Consider the following 18,217-nt stretch of genomic DNA (forward strand, 5'->3'; position numbering starts at 1 on the left):
GATGGTAAGCGCATAGGACTTAGGAACCCCAGTTGCCAACCTTGTTGTTCATGAAAGCCTTGAGGCAGCGTATTATTTCATGCTGGTTCCTTTTATTCATGCTTTCGTGTCTAGACCTGGAAAGATTGAGGAAGAGAGGAAGAGCTATTATAGTACACATAAGAAGAGGAAGAGGAACCTTTCACAAAGGAAGCAATTCATGAATAATGCAGCACAAGACAAGAATAACTAGAACGGCACTTGGTAGAGAGCATACCTCAGCCAGGCTAAGCAGTTCACATTTTGTTTCCCACTAATAGGCCAGATCTGGATTCGGACCTGAACCAAAAGCTAATGGCCAGTTCTTTTCAATGATCCAACTCATCCACCAAGTTTTGTCATGTCATCCACAACTTTTTGAAATATCACGCTTTATGTAGCTTTTCGGCACTTGACTCAATGGTGAAGTCACTTAAAAAATTAAAAAATTCTCGTATCCTGATTCGGATCTTCACCAAAATCGAATAGATTTGTCCTTTTTACATACCCGACCTGCCCACCAAGTTTCGTCTGAATCCGTCCTTAACCTTTTGAGATATCCTGCTATATGTTGGTTTTAGCCCCATCACTCAATGGTGAAGAATCACTTTAAAAATTCTCAGATGCAGATTCGGATCTTCACCAAAATCGAATCATTTCGTCCGTGTCACATACCCAACATCCCCACAAAATTTTGGCCTAATCCGTCCACAGCTTTAATAGATCCTGTTCACAAACAGACAAACAGACAGGGTTGAAAACATAACCTCCATCCAGGAAATAAGCAAACTCCACCTCAGTAAACCATAACCTGATGCAAATGAGAATCCGAATGAAAAACAGACCTGCATGAAGTCTGCAGGTTCTTGAGGAGATGGAGGAGCAAGCCCATGCCTTCATGACCAAAATTCTCCACCCAGCTGTAAAGCAAAGCAGTGAGAAAAGAGGAGCTATGGATGGCAAGCAATAGACGATCAACAGTTACCATTGTTATATTATGAAACATTGGAAAAAGGTAATAAATTACAACATATAATGCATGCAACACCATTGGTGCTTCCATTATCATAATACAAAATTGGGGACATTATAGCCTGAAAAACATTCTCCATTCTCAGAAATTGGTTCTGCAAGCCTCTTTTAAAAAAGCAAAACTGCATGGATTCATTGATGTGTGGTGCTGTGCCTCAGATGGATGTTAAACTGAACGCCCCATCTGCCAGGATTAGTTGGTGGACGTTAAAGATCCCACAGTGTTCTCAACTAAGTAGTTGAGATATGTATGAGATATACACATGGTGTCCTCAACAAAGAGTAGGTATATAGATATTGCTGTCGGTACCGTGAACAAATTATAAATTCCTGCCCTGACTTCCTGTGTCGGAGTGGCGACCCTTCCAGTAATGTAACCCAAGCCAAGAAACTGGTTCGGCAGAACCGACGCTGTGTTTCGAGTAAAGCACATTATGCCGAAAACCACACGGTGATCCCAGCTTGATGAACGACTTCTATTTTCAGCTATGTTCAGCAATGATATCATTAACCAACAATGCAATCCTGAGACTCCTAGACTCCTAGAGGGATGTTTTTCATTACCAGGGAACACAATCAATTTCCGAGAGCTTTAGATCGAGTGGAGGAGATAATTTTGAATTGTGTGTACTTTTCTTTCTTCATGTCTCCATAAACGAGTTCATTCCACAAAAGGTTAGCCAATGCCACCTCAAAAACAAGGACATTATCACCAACTGGGCTGCATATTTTCCTCTTTCTCCAATTGTTCTTTAAAGCAAATTCCTTTCTTCACTAATGGTGCATTGCTCTGGGTTTCCTCCCTGTAATCTCAACTATTCCCCCAACTCGCAACAACACAACATTCTCCCCTCCCTCCCTCACTCTACATTCACCACCGGGCCTCCTGGTATTCAAGATAACATCACTGATGCGCGCAGCTCCACATATGTCTTCATTAACACTCCTCCCCAACAAATTCCTCTTTCAAGCCCAACAACAAATTCCTCTTCCAGATCACCTGCTCGTAACGCCACCATGCAGTACCTGACTGGGTTACTCTTGAGTGAAACCCGAAGAGACTCCAGGCAGTTGAGAAGGCGTTCATCTTGAATACCTGAACGAAGTTCGTAGATGTACTCTTGTGATGACAGTGCGTGGTCTTGTCGATTTTTCAGGCCCTGCCGAGAGCGGGTAGGGTGGGGTTCAAACGATCAATGCCATTCGAGCAAAAGTCTGCATTTATCTGGAAGCATGTACTCACCCCTGAGACATAGCTTGCTCTGCACCCTACACTCAGCAACATTAGCCTGCACCTTGCCCACGTGGATTACAATGGACATTATACAGGTAACAACCTTAGTGATGCATGTAATTACTTCTGTTTATGTATGTAGAATAACCCACATATTCCAACAGTTTAAAGTTTAAAATGTTCCTTCTCTGTGGGTGGGGGTTCACTTCCAGCTCCAATAGTCATATATCCACGGCACTGCCATTAGGAGGCGAATTTGTACGAAAGAGAACAGCAAAGCCATAATGGTGTTGGTGTAAGGTCGAGTCTGTCAACCTTGTACATTTTCTTACAATGGACACACTTCCTGTCCATGTAATGCATCTGAATCATAATGCTTTCACAAGCAAAAAAGGCATTAAAGAATGATGGTGGGGAAAAATAAAATCACAGCTTGAGAAGGATGGCTCAGTCCACACGAGGCCGCCCCCTCATGGCCGAACCAGAAAGGCATCCATGAAGAAGTTGAACAAAGATTTTCGTTGGAAAACATTACAAACACATGCATGTTCGACATGCAGGAGACATTTAAAAAAAAAATGTTCCTCAAAGTAAGCGCATTATGATGAAAATAAAAATCAGCACGGCAAGAGTGGCACTGTTGGACGGGGGCGGGGTTCAACGTCCTGGCAAAGCCAAAAAAAAAATCAGGACAAGCAGAAGCAACATTGGTGAACAGGCCAGATGGACAGGCAGCTACTTACCAGGACCTGCACCCTCCAAATAGGCAGCAAGAGTTGTAGATAACACACAGAGAAAGAAAAGTTGCATTTCATCAAAATCAGTGGTGACTTGTAAAAACAAATGACAGCAATACATACAGTCCAAGGAAAAACAAGGAAATGCAAGAACAAAAGAAAGCCATTCGGGCCTGACGTATTCATGCAGTATCATGTCCCAAGCAACTCAAACTGCGGGTTCCCTACCTGCTGATAGCCACGGTCGTAGTGAAGACCGGAACATTAGCTGTAACCGGACAAAGTTTTAAGCATCCAAATCCCTTTCCATTTTGTTGGCAAAATGATATTCTTATTATTCACATCCCTCAACTCAGTGTGTCCCTTGCTATGTGATTTACAAACCATTCCCCAAAGGCTCACGCTCTGGAGCTACGTATTCCAATCATGTGCGGTTCAAACTAAACGAGTGGTTTTCAGGTGCATATAAAGTATAATTAAACAACGTTTAACCTTCACTATGGAATGGAGATCCTGATATTTATTCCAAGCCGATATTGTTAATAAAGAGCTAAGTAAGGAAGGCACAGATTAGAACAGGAGGGAAGAGCTAGAATATACTGGTGAACAATGGAAAGAGGCTTTGCATGGCCCGCCCTGCTCGCTCCGGCGCCAGACTCCGTGGAGCCGACGGCTTCCTGTGCTCTTTGCGGCGCCACCCCTACCGGCATGACGACTGGACCCCTTCGACACCAAGCTCACTCGCGCAGGTGTTTCCTGACCATTGTGCTTGGAATCATGTTAGGATAAACCAAGAAAGAATGAGGCAATGTCAGTAAGAGCTAGCACTACGGCTCTTCACACCCTGTGGATGATGGAACTCCAGTGATAATCACGGAGAGGCTTGGTTTTTGTGGATCAAGCGTTCCTGATCATCAAATGTGGAGGGCAAAATGTAATCGACACTGGGTCCGAAACTAAAAATAAATAAATAAAAAAGTTATTCAACTAGCAGATGGAATATTAAAACAAATGCAATTAATGCATACATGTTTAAAACTACAACAAAGACGTAACATTAAAATGAAACAAAAGCAATAGGCTATATATTGCTCAGACCCCAAAAGACTCCATCTCTGCGTTATCGGGCATTGCATTCGCCTGTGAATAACAAATCGACAGTGGATCCATGCCTGGTGGCCTTGGAAATTTTCTCAGGCTTTTCGCCACTCAAAGGACAAATGAGCTAAGAAAGAAAAGAATAGTTTGTGATGTCAAGGCCAGTAGTGGCTTTCGTAGTGACAGCCTTACCGATTTGGAGGCGGTGCTGACGTATTGCATGACCATGTCGCGTTTGGTAGCCAGGTCTTTCTCTCGTAGGGGAGCTTTGTGCGTTTCATTAAGATTCATGTCTTCCTGTGTGACAACATTGGGTTTCGGTGAAGGGATGGGGGAGGGGAGAGGGGAGAGGAGAAATTATCCCGTTCTCCGCTGAAAGGTGTATTGGCAAACAGAAACACACAACATTTCAACAAAACCTTCATCGCATCTCTATGTCCGATTCCATCAACACGATTGTGAACAATTTGGAGCATCGAGCAAATATGAGGAAGAGCCCTATGGCAGGATTGCTCAGTGAGAAGAATCCTCACCTCAAATGCATCAAAGATCACTAATGGTGGCGTTTCCTCGACCAGCTCAATATGCGATGTGGATCACAAGATCAAATACAGAACATTTGCATTGCATGGACGTTGACAAATGTACTATTCTTATATCTAATTTAAAACGTCAGCTTAGTGAGTGCTTGGGAGAAGGGGAGGCCCAAAACAAAAAAAAATTCAAGCTGCCTCACAATTTGCAATTTCCTTAATTGGTGTTTTTGTTAATGCACCGTAGGTCAAAATGTGAGGCAATTAATTTCACCACCCACTGCTGTTCAAGCATTCCAGAACAAGTCACCCAAAACCACTCGCCAAACGCCATTTCATTCCTCAATAAACCGGCCACATCACTGGCAGGAAGTTGCAATGGGGGAGAGTGGGGGACCACAAGCACCACATAAAGCAAGAAAACTATCAGCAACATAATTTGCGCACTAGCCATTTAAGCCGATAGTAGTCCATAACAGCTGTAGTCGAGTGTTTTTCACATTGCTCAAGGTGCCAGCATGGTGCCAATGCAATGGTGGTGAGCTCCAAAGTCCTACCACAACTTAGAAAGTGAAAAAGGTCATCAGAACATGCAAAACCAACTACACGGCACAGGCAAGTTAAGAGGTAAGGAGGAAAGCCACTGAATAGCCAATGTGAACATGGAACCATGAAAACAAAGCATTCAACTTGCATTACGGAAACCAAATGTTTATACAAACAAAGGTGGCCCACGAGTAGGACAAAGTGGGTGCACAGGGAAAAGCAGGTACAAAAGTGGGACACCTCGAGCTGGCAACACGTGTACCACAACGAAACATCCTCAGCGAGCCTTCCGTTTGACTTCATAAATGAACAGCAATGAATGTGGGTGTGATGTACAGAGAAGCCGCCCTTGCATTCGGCAACACGAGCTTAGAATGGTAAAACAAAAGAACAAAAGAAAAAAAATGATCTCAGTTCCTTTTTTCCTCCAAGACTGTTATAAAGGGCCTAGTTGCATCTGAACCCATGACCGGTGACAACACAGGACACAAAGCAGAAGAAAAAGACCCAAAATAAGGAAAACGCCCGAGGGCCTACAGTAGCCAGCAAGCAGATAAAACTGAAGGACAATGCAAGCATGGGTTATTTCTGTTGCTTTCTTTCATATTCAACACCAATACAATGCAAGGAAACTCGTACATGATCAAAAGGCTTCTTGGTCCATCATAAAAGTCAACAAACATATTTCATGACTCGCATACGCAAGTACCTGGTCCTTCAGGGGTCGTTATATCCCTCCCCATTTTAAAATTTCAAACGCGACAGAGCATTTAACAAAATGCAGAGCCTCACCAGGTACATAGAACAAACTCCTCACGGCTTTCTAAAAACTCAATCTCCTGGAAAAGGTGGATGCGAGTACTCAAAATGACAGTGGCCTTAATGGGGTCCGAACGCAAGCCAGTGGGACACACCATCATCTTCTCAAAGAGGCTCAGAATCTCCTTCTTGGAAAGGTCTCCTGACGGAAAAGGGCTTTGGGTGTTGAAAGGCGGTTCCTCGGCGGTGCCTTGCAGAATTGGCTGCCGATGGGGCGTCCCAAATGCCCGGTGATCTCGTTTGCTGGTTGCCATGCGGATGCTCGAGAAGCGATCAAGCTGCAAGAGGCAGGCCGGGAGAATGGTACAAGGTGGGAAGTGCAGCAGGTGAGAATCGTATCAATACAGGAATGGAACCAAACGATAAAGTAAATCAAGACAAATCGCTCTGCATTCCAAAGCCTATGTAAGCACGTACTGATAATCAGTTCAACAAACAAAAAAAGTTAATACAATTAACCGGAAAATCCATCTTCACCGACCTTCACTCGTGATGTTAAAAGGTTAATGATGCAGCATGTTTGTTATCATCGCAAGGCGTTTTCACTCGACGATGTGTTAGCACAAAGGGAATGGATGGCGCGTTTGTTGGAACACAGTAAAAGTAATTAAAATAAAATCCTTTTTTTCTTTAAACAGTGATCTAAGGCTCACGGAGGAGCTCGACGACACACATCACATAAAAGATGAGGAAGCTAGACAGCGATAGACTTTTATGAGGATATTAGGAGAGCACAGACAAATCGACAGGGTACACGACATTTGAACAGAGTACCGCAAAGACGTGAGTTTTGGGGTCAGGTGGCAATGCAAACAGACCGAGCCTGTAAATCGGAAAATCTTTGACTGTAAACTGAGGATACATGCAGAACTAGAACAGCACTTGGTAGACAGCATACCTCTGCAGGCTGAACAGTTTACGCTTTGTCTCCCACCGATAGGCCAGATCTGGATCCAGACCTGAACACAAATGTAATCGGCTTGTTCTTGTCATCTACCCAACCCATACACCAAGCTTTGTCATAATCCATCGATAACTTTTTGAGATATCGTGCCATATATAGTTTTGGTCCCATCTCTTCATGGTGAAGAGTCACTTGTAAAATTAAGAAAATTCTCCTATCTGGATCCGGATCTTCACCAACATTTAATCAATTTCGTTGTTGTCACACACCCAACCTGTCCAAATTGTCAGAATCCGTCCACAACTTATTGACATATCCTGCTCTCTCTCAGCCAAACATACAAACACAAAAATCATAACCTCCATCCACCTCCTCCGGTGGCGGATGTAACGAAGAGCATATCATGTGATCCAATTTTCATGGAGAGGGCTTGAAGATGATCACGCATGTGATGACCTAATGGCCTATGATCACGGAAAGTGTACCAATCGGCAAAAATAATATTAGGCATAATTAATACGACTAATTATAACCACTGCTCAAGATATGTTCAACAGAAAAAAATTAATATGCAAGGATTTGTCTCTCGTTCTGAGTATTTGTCTTAAAATAAACCAAAACTTTTGCTTGCAATAACTTTTTTTTGTAAGATGAATATGGGCTCGCAAGATAGCAAAGGCCGTAGAGGTATCTGCACCATTATTTTAGCAGTCCGGCCTGGGTTTGAGTCCTGACCCAGGTATAAATCGTCATCCTGGTGTTTCTCAGGCAGGGCGAGGCATAATTGTGTGTGTCGTCCCTTGGATGGAAAATAAACGCAGTGTCCTGTCGACTAGCAATAGTTGTTAGGCATTAAAGATCCCACAGAATCCATTACAAAGAGTAGGTGTGTTATCAACGGCATCCTGAACAAACTAAATAAATTCTGTCACTTTCAGTCCATCGTCATGCTTGGAAAGCCGGTTCGTGAAAGATGTGGGCCAAAAACGTTCCCTGGTGGACATCACAAGAAGATGGGAAACATCGGATCTGTTGAAGGAGTCATCGCAGAAGCATTAGTAGAAATAGACATTTGCAATAAGAATACCTATCGATCTGACAGGGTGATGATGAGTGATGAGGAAATGGCCAGGGATTTGGCATAATGTCGCTACGTGTGATGTCTTTATACAAACTGGTCATGTAAATGACCTCTTTTGGTCAAATATAGTTCACGACACATCAGCGGAGATAAATATTTTACTTAAATTGGCCTGGGTTTAAATTGGGCACCAGTGAATAGGCATGCTTCCACAACGACATCACATTTACAAAACACGTGGAGGGAACATAGTTGGAACACAAGCCAAAAGAAAAGCTGCTCAGCAGCTGTGAGGCCTGGAGAGACCAAGGAAGGAAATTACATCGCTCCAGATGCAGCCGGGACCGTTTACAACATCAGCCTTTTGTGGCTACTTGCATGGCTTTGTCTGCATGAGGCAAAGGTCAAAGTCAACCTGTGAGAGTCGACAGATCAAAGGGATGGTCTAAGTTTGTTAATGGACACATTCAGAGTTGGTAGTAGGATTTTGGAATGCACTACAGCTACCAACTACAGCTCTAAAGAAGCTGCACGCCCAGCACACTCCTCATGCGGATGTGAAATATGTAGGTATAATATACAAAAAACACACACACACACACACACACACACACACACACACACACACACACACACACACACACACACACACACACACACACACCTGGTCAAAAGTTTTAGAACACCTCAATTTTTCCAGTTCTTATTGAAATTTACGCAGTTTAATGTCTCAATGTACTCTGAAATTAAGCATACAACAAATAAACAATTGGAGATAAAAAAAGAAATCATAGAATCATTTTGTTTAACAAAATTTAATTTTAAATTTTTGACTCAGCAAAGTAGCCACCTTTTGCAGAAATAACCGCCGAACACACTCGTGGCATTCTCTCTACAATGGAAATCAAATATTGTTCGGGAAGTTCTTCCCAACACTGTTGCAGAAGTTCCCACAAATGTATTGCACTTGTAGGTTGCTTTGCTTTCACCCTTCTGTCCAGTTAATCCCAAACCAGCTCAATGGGGTTTAAGTCTGGAGACTGTGCTGGCCATTCCATGATTTGAAGCCTACCGTCTTGTTCTTTTCCTCGAAGGTAGTTTTGACATAGCCTGGAGGTGTGTTTAGGGTCATTATCTTGCTGTAAGTTGAACCCCTGACAAACTCGGCGTATACCAGAGGGTAATGCATGGCGCTGCAAAATGCTGTGGTGGCCCTTTTGGTTCAGGGTGCCAGTCACTCTGTGCAAGTCGCCGACTCTGGAGCCAGCAAAAGAGCCCCAGACCATTACGCTTCCTCCTCCATGTTTGACAGTTGGTGTCACACACTGAGGAACCATCCTTTCGCCTACTCAACGGCGTACAAAAACCCTGCGTGATGAACCAAAGATTTCACATTTTGATTCATCGGTCCATAAGACCTTCTCCAGTCTTCAGTAGTCCACTGGCGGTGCTTCATGGCCCAGGCAAGCCTCTTTTTCTTATTTTGCCATGTTAGCAATGGCTTTCTTACTGCCACTCGACCTGTCAAACCTGCAGCTCGAAGTCTTCTCTTCACAGTTGAAACTGAGACTTGGTTACTTCGACCAGTGTTAAGCTGTGCTTGAAGCTGTTGTCCTGTGAGCCGCCTACCATGCAAGCTGTTGACTCTCAGAAACTTGTCTTCTGATTCTGTTGTGGCTTTGGGTCTGCCAGAACTCTTCCTGTCAGAGTTTCCTCCAGTTTCCAATATACTACTTCCTGCAGTGCAATATTGTCCAAATAATGCTTCAGAGGGTGTAATAACAGTCTGTTCCATTACTGTTTTATACAGACAGGGGGTTTGTAATCAAGGAACCAGCAGAGGTTGGGACACCTGTAGGAATTGTTTGCATCAACTTTCAAGGCTTAATTTACTTACATTGCTGCAGAACAGCTGTAAGTTGTTAACCCATTACTTGTTCCCTGAAGGACTTTTTTTTTTTTTTACAATATAACTGCAATTTACATTATTTTCCCGTTTTTGCTGACCTAAACTTTTTTTTTTTTTTTTTTACCTCGAGCAGTTTACTGCTTACCTTTGTACCATTTCAGGTTATTTACTTGACATTAAACTGCATAAATTTCAATAAAAACTGCAAAAATTGAGGTGTTCTAAAACTTTTGACCGGTGGTGTATATATATTGTTATGTCGTAGGGTAGCGCAATATCTAGAGCCAGGTAGATCTGAATAGGTAACATGCTTCGACTGTCGCGCTAGGGAATCTACCTGTAATAAGTCTATGTTAGTCCGGTTTGTCGGGTTAAGATGTCTGCTTGTGAACATACCAGGATGTTCGAGTGTTAGATAGTGTAGGGAATAAGATAGCCCCTGTGTGTCAAACCTGGTAGTCAAACCTTCGTCCCTTATGGCAATGCACACCAACATAGACACTTAGACAGGTCCCTAGCGCAACATTAAATAATTCCCTTCCCTGACAGTGACAGGAAGGAACAGGCAAGGAAACCAGGCCAGGACACTGCCGATGATGGCCGCCGCCAGCTACACCTCCGGCAGGCCTAGCCACATCGAGTGCCACGCGCTATGACCATGCTACAGGCCTGTGATTCGGTGGAGGGCACTGATTGGGTGGCGCGCTAAGGCTGACGTCACCGCCGCAAGGCTATATAGGGGCGCGCCAAATGACATTTTCGCTCTTGCACTCTTGGAGATCCAGCAGTTCGTCTTGCATGTCCGGCGTTTCTTGCTTGCGCAGCTTCCTCTTGCAGCTCGAACCCTCTTGCAGCACGTCCTTCCCTGGCTGTCTTGTGCTCTCTGCGCTTCCCTGCTTGGTCTTGGGAGGTCCCGGGTGGTTGTTGGCTCGCCATCTGCGTGGTGCTTGGAGCGGTGCTCGGTGCTGGAGCGAGGGACCTCGTGGGTGCATCGGGGCCGAACGGAGCCGTGTTGGACGGCACACAAGGGCCGAACGGAGCCGTGTTGGACGGCAGACAAGACAAGACGAGGGACAGTTAAGACGCACCACATTTACATTACACGACGAGACAATTATTTTCCTTTAATTCATTCCTGTGTCTTGTTTCCGAAGTGAGGTGTGTGGGATCCCAATTTAGGCCCTTTATTTGATTACCTTCACGTTCCTCGTTATCGGATCCATGAATAAATCTCTATTTTTGTACGATAAATCTGGTTTGTTGAGTTCATCAATTCCCTGCAGGATCGAAGCTGCTGTCGGTTCACCAGAAGGTAAGCGCTTTTACCACAGCTTTCCACTTCTTCTTCCTCCTGCGTTTATTATAGCACAATCCGTGTTTGGTCGTCGCCTCCATTAAAGCCGTTCTGGTCTATCCGCGAGCCCTGGTATTAATCGAAGGGTCCGCGCGACAATATATATTGTTGCGGTTTTTAGAACCTTCACTTTGTAAAAGAATAAGCCTTGTAAATAATTCCCTGTAAATATCCCCATCTTCCAAAGGTCAAAGGTCGCACCCTAGTTAGTCCATATTGCAACACGTAGGACACCATAGGAACCTTTCAGTTATTTCAGTAGTATGTGTTTCAGGTAAGGCTCTGTTTCCAATAGTTTGACTCTGCGTTGCATTAATCAAATAACCTAGGCCCCTTGTTCAATCCTGTTCATTTTGCGGGCTTGCCTCCCTCCAAATTGTGTTCCCTTGCTTGCCAGCAGCGTTCGCTGCCTGGCTCAAACGCCATTAACCATGCGGTCAGAGCGGAGAAAAAGGGGGAAGAGTTATCGGAGCGAGGCGTAGCCCTGTTAAGGGCGGGGTCGGTGAGCCCTCGCGACCAACCAGGGCCAAGGCGAGCTTACCGGTGGGTGTGTCCTAAAAGCCTGCGGCTTGATACGCGAGCGCGTGATATAAGCGCTCGCGTGGGACTACTTACAGAGAGAGTGAGGGAGCCGGTCTGCAGACAACAAGTTGAGTGAGAGAGTCGGTGAGTCAGAGACAAGAGCGAGAGAGGGGGAGTGAGACAAGAGTGAGCGTCAGAGACACGATTTCTCCCCGATATATGAACCCCCCTCCCACCCCCCCCGCATGTAAGGTCCGCTCGCGCCGACAATACCGCGACAATACCAACCGCGCTGCCTGCCGGGTTTCGCCGCGGAACCGGAGTGGAGCGTGGACCGAGGTGAAGCGTGGACCGGAGTGGAGCATGAACCTGGAGCCGGACCTCAACGCCTGAACCATCTGCCCGGACCTTCCTCCCCGACCATCTGCCTGGACCCTTCTCCTCCTACCACTACCCTTTCGTGTAAGTCTGTTTGTGTTGTCCTGGGCGTGCTAATTAAGACTGTATGAGCTTGCCCTGTGTCCTTTTGCTCTTCTCCCTGTACATGCCCTTCTTTCGTTTCCTCTTTTATTCGTGTAGTAATAAATCATATTTGTTCTTCCTTACCTTTTGGTTTCCTCTATTCGATCGCTTTCGTGATTTCCTCAATTGAGTACCGGTGGCACGATTTGGAACCGCTCAGAATCGGGTGAGTCTACTGTTAACGGCCCGAGTCGCAGCTCGCTTTGCTCGGCGTATCCATTAACGCTGCGGCCCGGGTGGGAGTTATCTCCTCGCTTACGGCCGGTGGTAGTACTTAGGTAATAAGACTAATTGGGCTTACAACCCTACTTACCACCGACCGGAAGTGACATAATTCCCAGGATCGGAGACGGCCAGCTTAAAAGACAAGGGGACTAACCCCCCCCCCCCTTGGTATCGGGAGTGCCGTACTCTGGATCCACAACAATTGGTGTCGAGGGGGGGGGGGGGGGTGGGATTAGACCTGAACCAAATTTTTATACCATCTAAAAAAATTTGGTCAAAATTACGAGCGGCCAAAATTTTTATTTAACATCCAAATTATAGTCGTGCCATGGATACCCAAGGCGATCGGATGCCGGTGGGGGAAAATGAGGAGGTAGAGGAAGAATTAGCGTCAACCCAGGACCCCAGGGAAGAAGTGGGAGTAATGGAGGAGGAAAGCGAAGAAGGTGCGGCAGCGGGGGTTGCGGGCGCAGAAAACGGCGGCGCCTCGCACATGGCGACGAGGGTGGCGCCCGCGGTACCAACGTTTGAAGAAATGCAGTTATTCACGAATCATGTGGTGGCGCTCATAAAAGAGGAAATGGACAAATTCACCCAGGACATAAAAGGAATAGGGGAGAACTTTGGGAGCAAGCCGAGCGAGAAAGGCACATTGGTACGCGACGAGGTAACGCGATTTGAGAAGCGCGGGAAAAGCGAGTTGGAACAAAGCGCATTCACGTGGACCGGGGTAGAAATCGCGACCCGGGGTATGGGGAAGCCGGCAACCGCCGAGGTAGAAGATAAAATTTTATTAGAGCCAGCGGTCGTCGAGGAAAAAGAAATTAAAGATTTTATTATAGTGGAAATTGGGGCGGTTGAGATGGACCTAGAAGAGCAACAGCGGGAGGAAAGGATGGAAAATGTACAAAGTCTGTGTCCACATCATGATGCTGTGCTTATTAACCCCAATGAAAGTTTGCAGGTGTTGGCGCGGCGAAGAAGAAGAATCCCGAAGGTGAGCCGAGTGATATGTGGTGCAAAAATATTTTGCGGGAAGGTGTTTGGCGCAAAAAGAATTTTCGCGCGGTTGGGATCGAGACGGCACCCGGGCGCTCGTAAAAGGTCCGTGGTGCGCGTTATGAATGGCAATGGCGCGCGTGTACGAATGGCGCCAGAGCGTGAGTGTGTTACCGAGAGCGAGGGAGAATGCACAAGGGAGTGTATGTGTGAGGGTGAGAGTGACACGGAGTGTGGGTTGGTTGTGGCGAGTGAGAAAGAATGCACACCTGAGTTGGTGGTGGAGCGCGTGATTGGGTGTGCGACAGGGGATTGCACACTCGTGAGTGAGTAGGTGTGCGCTGAATGGGTGGATGCAAGAGTGCACCCCCATGAGTGGTACTGAGTACACACTGGGAGAGAGTGCGCAAGACGGTGCGCGAGAGAGGTGTGTTATGGAGTGTGCGAACAGCGAGTGGTGTGTAACAGAGTGCGGCGGTGGGATTGAAGGCATGTGTGGAATGCATGAGAGGCACTGAAACGCTTGGATGGGTGAATAAGAGAAGGAACGAGTGGTGTGAGCATGCGAGGGAAGCATCGACGTTGACCGGGGCAGCGTTTAGGCCGATGTATAGCCGATGCGAGCGCTCGGGGCGTGATGCTCTTTGTGTGCTGCGGGAGCCGGCCGGCATCGGTGCCGCTTCGCTCCTGCTTGAAGCGCCGTGAACGATTCGGGCCGGGCTCCGCCCTGCACGGTCGATTCCGCGTTTTGCCAGGCAAAGCGGGCGGCCCGGTTTGAGGGGAGGTAGGAGGGGTCGGACCGGCGCCCCCTTGTGGTGGCGGCACTCCGGCCGGGCAAGGCTGGGCAATCGCGCTTGGGAGCGCAAGGCCTTGCACCGGGATGGTGCTTGGAGCCTTGGCCCGACAAAACCTCCTCCCCAGAATCGATGCCGGACGGACCCAACCATCAGGAGACTGACTATCCGCACAGATAGCCAGCTTTTCGAAGTCGAGCTATGGAAATGTATTTCCCGCACCGAGACTCGTAGTATAGTGGACATTTGATGGTAGCAGTAGTGATGGCGAATGGTAGTTTTACCATTCACCTCAACTGGGAGCGAGGGAGCCATGAGCTTTAGTTCTATGGGGATTGGCTGTACAAACTAGCCCAGGAGGGTTAGGTTAATGTATAGGAATCTAGAAAATGACCATAGGTAACTGTAGATTTAAGTAGCGGCATTATACCTGTCGTGGGGACGTAGGTAGATTAGATGGATAATAACGACAAGGGAGTGCTTAGTATAAGGGAAGACGGGGAGCACGAGTTTCAGAGGGAAAACCAGATAGTTAGATGATGCAGTGTGTTTGTGGTTGTTTATTGAATGAGGAAGTGGTATGGAAGTTCTTTGTGGTGAGCTTGTTGAAATGAGGAATTGAGAGGCAATGCTCGTGAATGCTGTGTGTGTGTGTGTGTAGAAAGTGTCTTGAGCAGAGTATTGAGAATGGGTGTGATTGTGCATTGAGTGATTGACTTGCAGGGTGGCAAGTGAGAATGGTTGTATGGAATAAATGGTCTGGAATGAATGGTCTGGAATGGATGGTGTGGAGTGGGAGTGTGGAATACGTGGAGTGGAGTGTATGGTGTGAAAGAGTGAATGGGGAAAGGATGGACCCCTTCACGAGTACCCGGGCAGGGTAGTTTAAAGTTAGGTAGAGGGAGTAGGTAAATTGTGGTTGGATATTGGCATCTGTGGTGCGAAAGTAGCAGAGTATTGCTTGAGGGGTGCATTAGTGAGATAAATTGGCTGGGCGTGTGGCCTGTTAGTGAGAATGGTTGGTTGGGCACTCCACCACTGTTAGTCTGTCGGCCAGGTGAGGCCGCAGGTAGGCTCTGGGAGCCAGTTAGTGTTCAATGGGGCCCGAGGATCCGGAGGACGGACCCGGGTAGCCCGACGCCAGAGAGGGCGGTAGGGGGTGAGAGAGCCAGAGGGCCTTCCCCCAGGTAGGTTAGGGTGAGGAGCAGGGAAGCTCGGGAGGCAACTGCAGTGGCGAAGGTGCGCAGGTAAGTAGACCTGCTAGGGGAGCCACACGACCCAGCCCTGAAATTGTGTGAGGGCACAGGGAGTAGAATCGGGGGAGTGAGACCCCAAATTGGTGAGCGCCACAGTATGTTCAATGGGAATTGGTTTTTAGAACCACATAGAGTAAAGATGGCCAATGGTTCGGCAGGGAAAGACCCCGGGTAGAGTAAAAGTGTTAATGTCATTTATAAGGTAGATAGAAGATACCCTGGTGTTGGGCTAGCGGCTAGGGTGCCAGCTTAGGATCCCAGGATCCTGGGTTCGAATCCCGGTCGATCGCTGAATTAACGCCAGGGGGGTTGACTCAGCCTGTCATCCTTCCGAGGTCGGCTAATTGAGTACCAGTTCACTGGTAATTCCCTGCTTGTCGTAAAAGGCGACAAAAAGGGTTGGCGGCAGGAAGGGCATCCGGCCGTAAAACATTGCTTCAAAAAGGGGACCAAAAAACAACAACAACCACGGTCCCCAAAAAAGGCCAACCCCCGCTTTGCGGGGAAAAATGGCCTCTAAATGTGGTTATTAATTTTTTTTATATAGGAGAAAATCACTTCGCACCATCCGCATCCACTTACCGAGGTGACAGACTCCACACCGATTGTGCAAATGGTTGGAATGGTGAGACGCATCATGACGTGGGGGTGACATTGTTTCTTATTCCATCTCTCTCTCCTTAGGAGGGATTGAGGAGGAATTGGGATTGGTGGCAAATTTGGTTTAGAGGGATTGATAACGAATTTGGTTTAGGGGGGTTATGGGGAAGACAGGACGTAGCGACGGATTTGTAAATGGTGTAGATACGGGGAGGGGCAAGGGGTAGTGTAGGTGACATGGGGGGGAGGGGGGGGGGGTGACGCACGGTAGGGACGAGCTTTCTCGTCTCGCTCTCCTGCGCACCTCACTCTGCATTGCCTTGTTATTGTGTGTACCCTTGCGCCCTTACCCATCACTAACTCTGCTTTGTCTTCCTACCCCACCCATGGACCGTGGTCTTTGGGTACCGAGGGGAAAGTGTGCAGGCGTCGTAGTTGTGCGCCCGCACCCTCGCTGCCTGCCTGCCTGGACCAGTACACCACCTATGGACCACACGTTTGTGGCCAAGCCCACTTTATGGACCACACGTTTTTGTGGCCGAGTACCACTTTATGGACCACACGTCTGTGGCATGGCATCTCTGCTGGAAATCTTGCTTGCGGACCACGGTCAAGGTGGCACCTATGCCAAGCAGGTGGACCACCTTTAGTTGGCCCCTGTTGGCCGTAATTTAAAAAGTGGACGCGGTTTGTGCCCTTTTTTATTTCTAAATAGGCAGCAAGCAAGGAAAACACCCAGAAACATCGGCCCAGCAGCCATCGGCCCACCTGAGAAGACGCCAGTTCATTTACTTATTGAAATGTATGACTGTGCACTTGATGGTGCTTTTTGTGCATAGTGGTGCTTTTGTGCTTTGTGGTGCACTGCAATATCAATTGTGCATCTCTGAGCATGTGGGTATGGTGTATCGGTACAGTGCAGTGCATGACCTTTCCTCTTTTTAAACCATCTGCTTTTTGTCTCCCAAAAGACAGGTCCTGGGTTTTAGTGTAAATAATCCAAATAGTAGTACTAGTCTTTGTAAATAATGCTCCCCACCGTAAATGTTTAGTTTGAAAATTAATTCCGAATTCGGTTATTCTGTGGGCGTGAGTCAGTTAGGTAGAATGCAATGCAGCAGGCGGGACATATCTAGTTTTAAATATGTCGCACTCAGGGTGAGGTTAAAAGTAGAGGGTAACCACACCTAAGTGTCACATATAATGGTAAAAGATATCCCTTGTGAAACGGCCCAGACCGGGCCTGGAGAAAGGGAGGGTGCTGTGTTGCGGTTTTTAGAACCTTCACTTTGTAAAATAATAAGCCCTGTAAATAATTCCCTGTAAATATCCGCATCTTCCAAAGGTCAAAGGTCGCACCCTAGTTAGTCCATATTGCAACACGTAGGACACCATAGGAACCTTTCAGTTATTTCAGTAGTATGTGTTTCAGGTAAGGCTCTGTTTCCAATAGTTTGACTCTGCGTTGCATTAATCAAATAACCTAGGCCCCTTGTTCAATCCTGTTCATTTTGCGGGCTTGCCTCCCTCCAAATTGTGTTCCCTTGCTTGCCAGCAGCGTTCGCTGCCTGGCTCAAACGCCATTAACCATGCGGTCAGAGCGGAGAAAAAGGGGGAGGAGTTATCGGAGCGAGGCGTAGCCCTGTTAAGGGCGGGGTAGGTGAGCCCTCGTGACCAACCAGGGCCGAGGCGAGCTTACCGGTGGGTGTGTCCTAAAAGCCCGCGGCTTGATACGCGAGCGCGTGATATAAGCGCTTGCGTGGGACTACTTACAGAGAGAGTGAGGGAGCCGGTCTGCAGACAAGAAGTTGAGTGAGAGAGTCAGTGAGTCAGAGCCAATAGCGAGAGAGGGGGAGTGAGACAAGAGTGAGCGTCAGAGACACGATTCCTCCCCGATATATGAACCCCCCTCCCCCGCATGTAAGGTCCGCTCGCGCCGACAATACCGCGACAATACCAACCGCGCTGCCTGCCGGGTTTTGCCGCGGAACTGGAGCGTGAACCGGGGTGGAGCGTGGACCGAGGTGAAGCGTT

At 47.1% G+C, this 18,217-nt stretch overlaps 1 protein-coding gene across 5 annotated transcripts in view; it reads right to left on the reverse strand.

The window, feature by feature from the left end:
* Positions 1 to 18,217, reverse strand: part of LOC137437765 (protein diaphanous homolog 2) — a 74,686-nt gene that overhangs the window by 45,242 nt on the left and 11,227 nt on the right. For 4 of the 5 annotated variants that reach the window (XM_068132369.2, XM_068132368.2, XM_068132371.2 and 1 more), the window contains 5 exons: positions 6,113 to 6,295; positions 4,312 to 4,416; positions 2,077 to 2,210; positions 864 to 938; positions 41 to 116 (listed from right to left, as the gene is read on the reverse strand). In XM_068132369.2, the coding sequence (XP_067988470.2) occupies positions 41 to 116; positions 864 to 938; positions 2,077 to 2,210; positions 4,312 to 4,416; positions 6,113 to 6,295 (573 nt within the window). Of the gene's footprint in view, positions 1 to 40; positions 117 to 863; positions 939 to 2,076; positions 2,211 to 4,311; positions 4,417 to 6,112; positions 6,296 to 6,915; positions 6,977 to 18,217 lie in introns of those variants that run through there. The other variant, XM_068132372.2, reaches the window with a different exon arrangement.

Source organism: Myxine glutinosa, chromosome 12 (genome assembly GCF_964187855.1).
Source record: "Myxine glutinosa chromosome 12, kmMyxGlut1.1, whole genome shotgun sequence".
Taxonomy (NCBI): Eukaryota; Metazoa; Chordata; class Myxini; order Myxiniformes; family Myxinidae; genus Myxine; species Myxine glutinosa.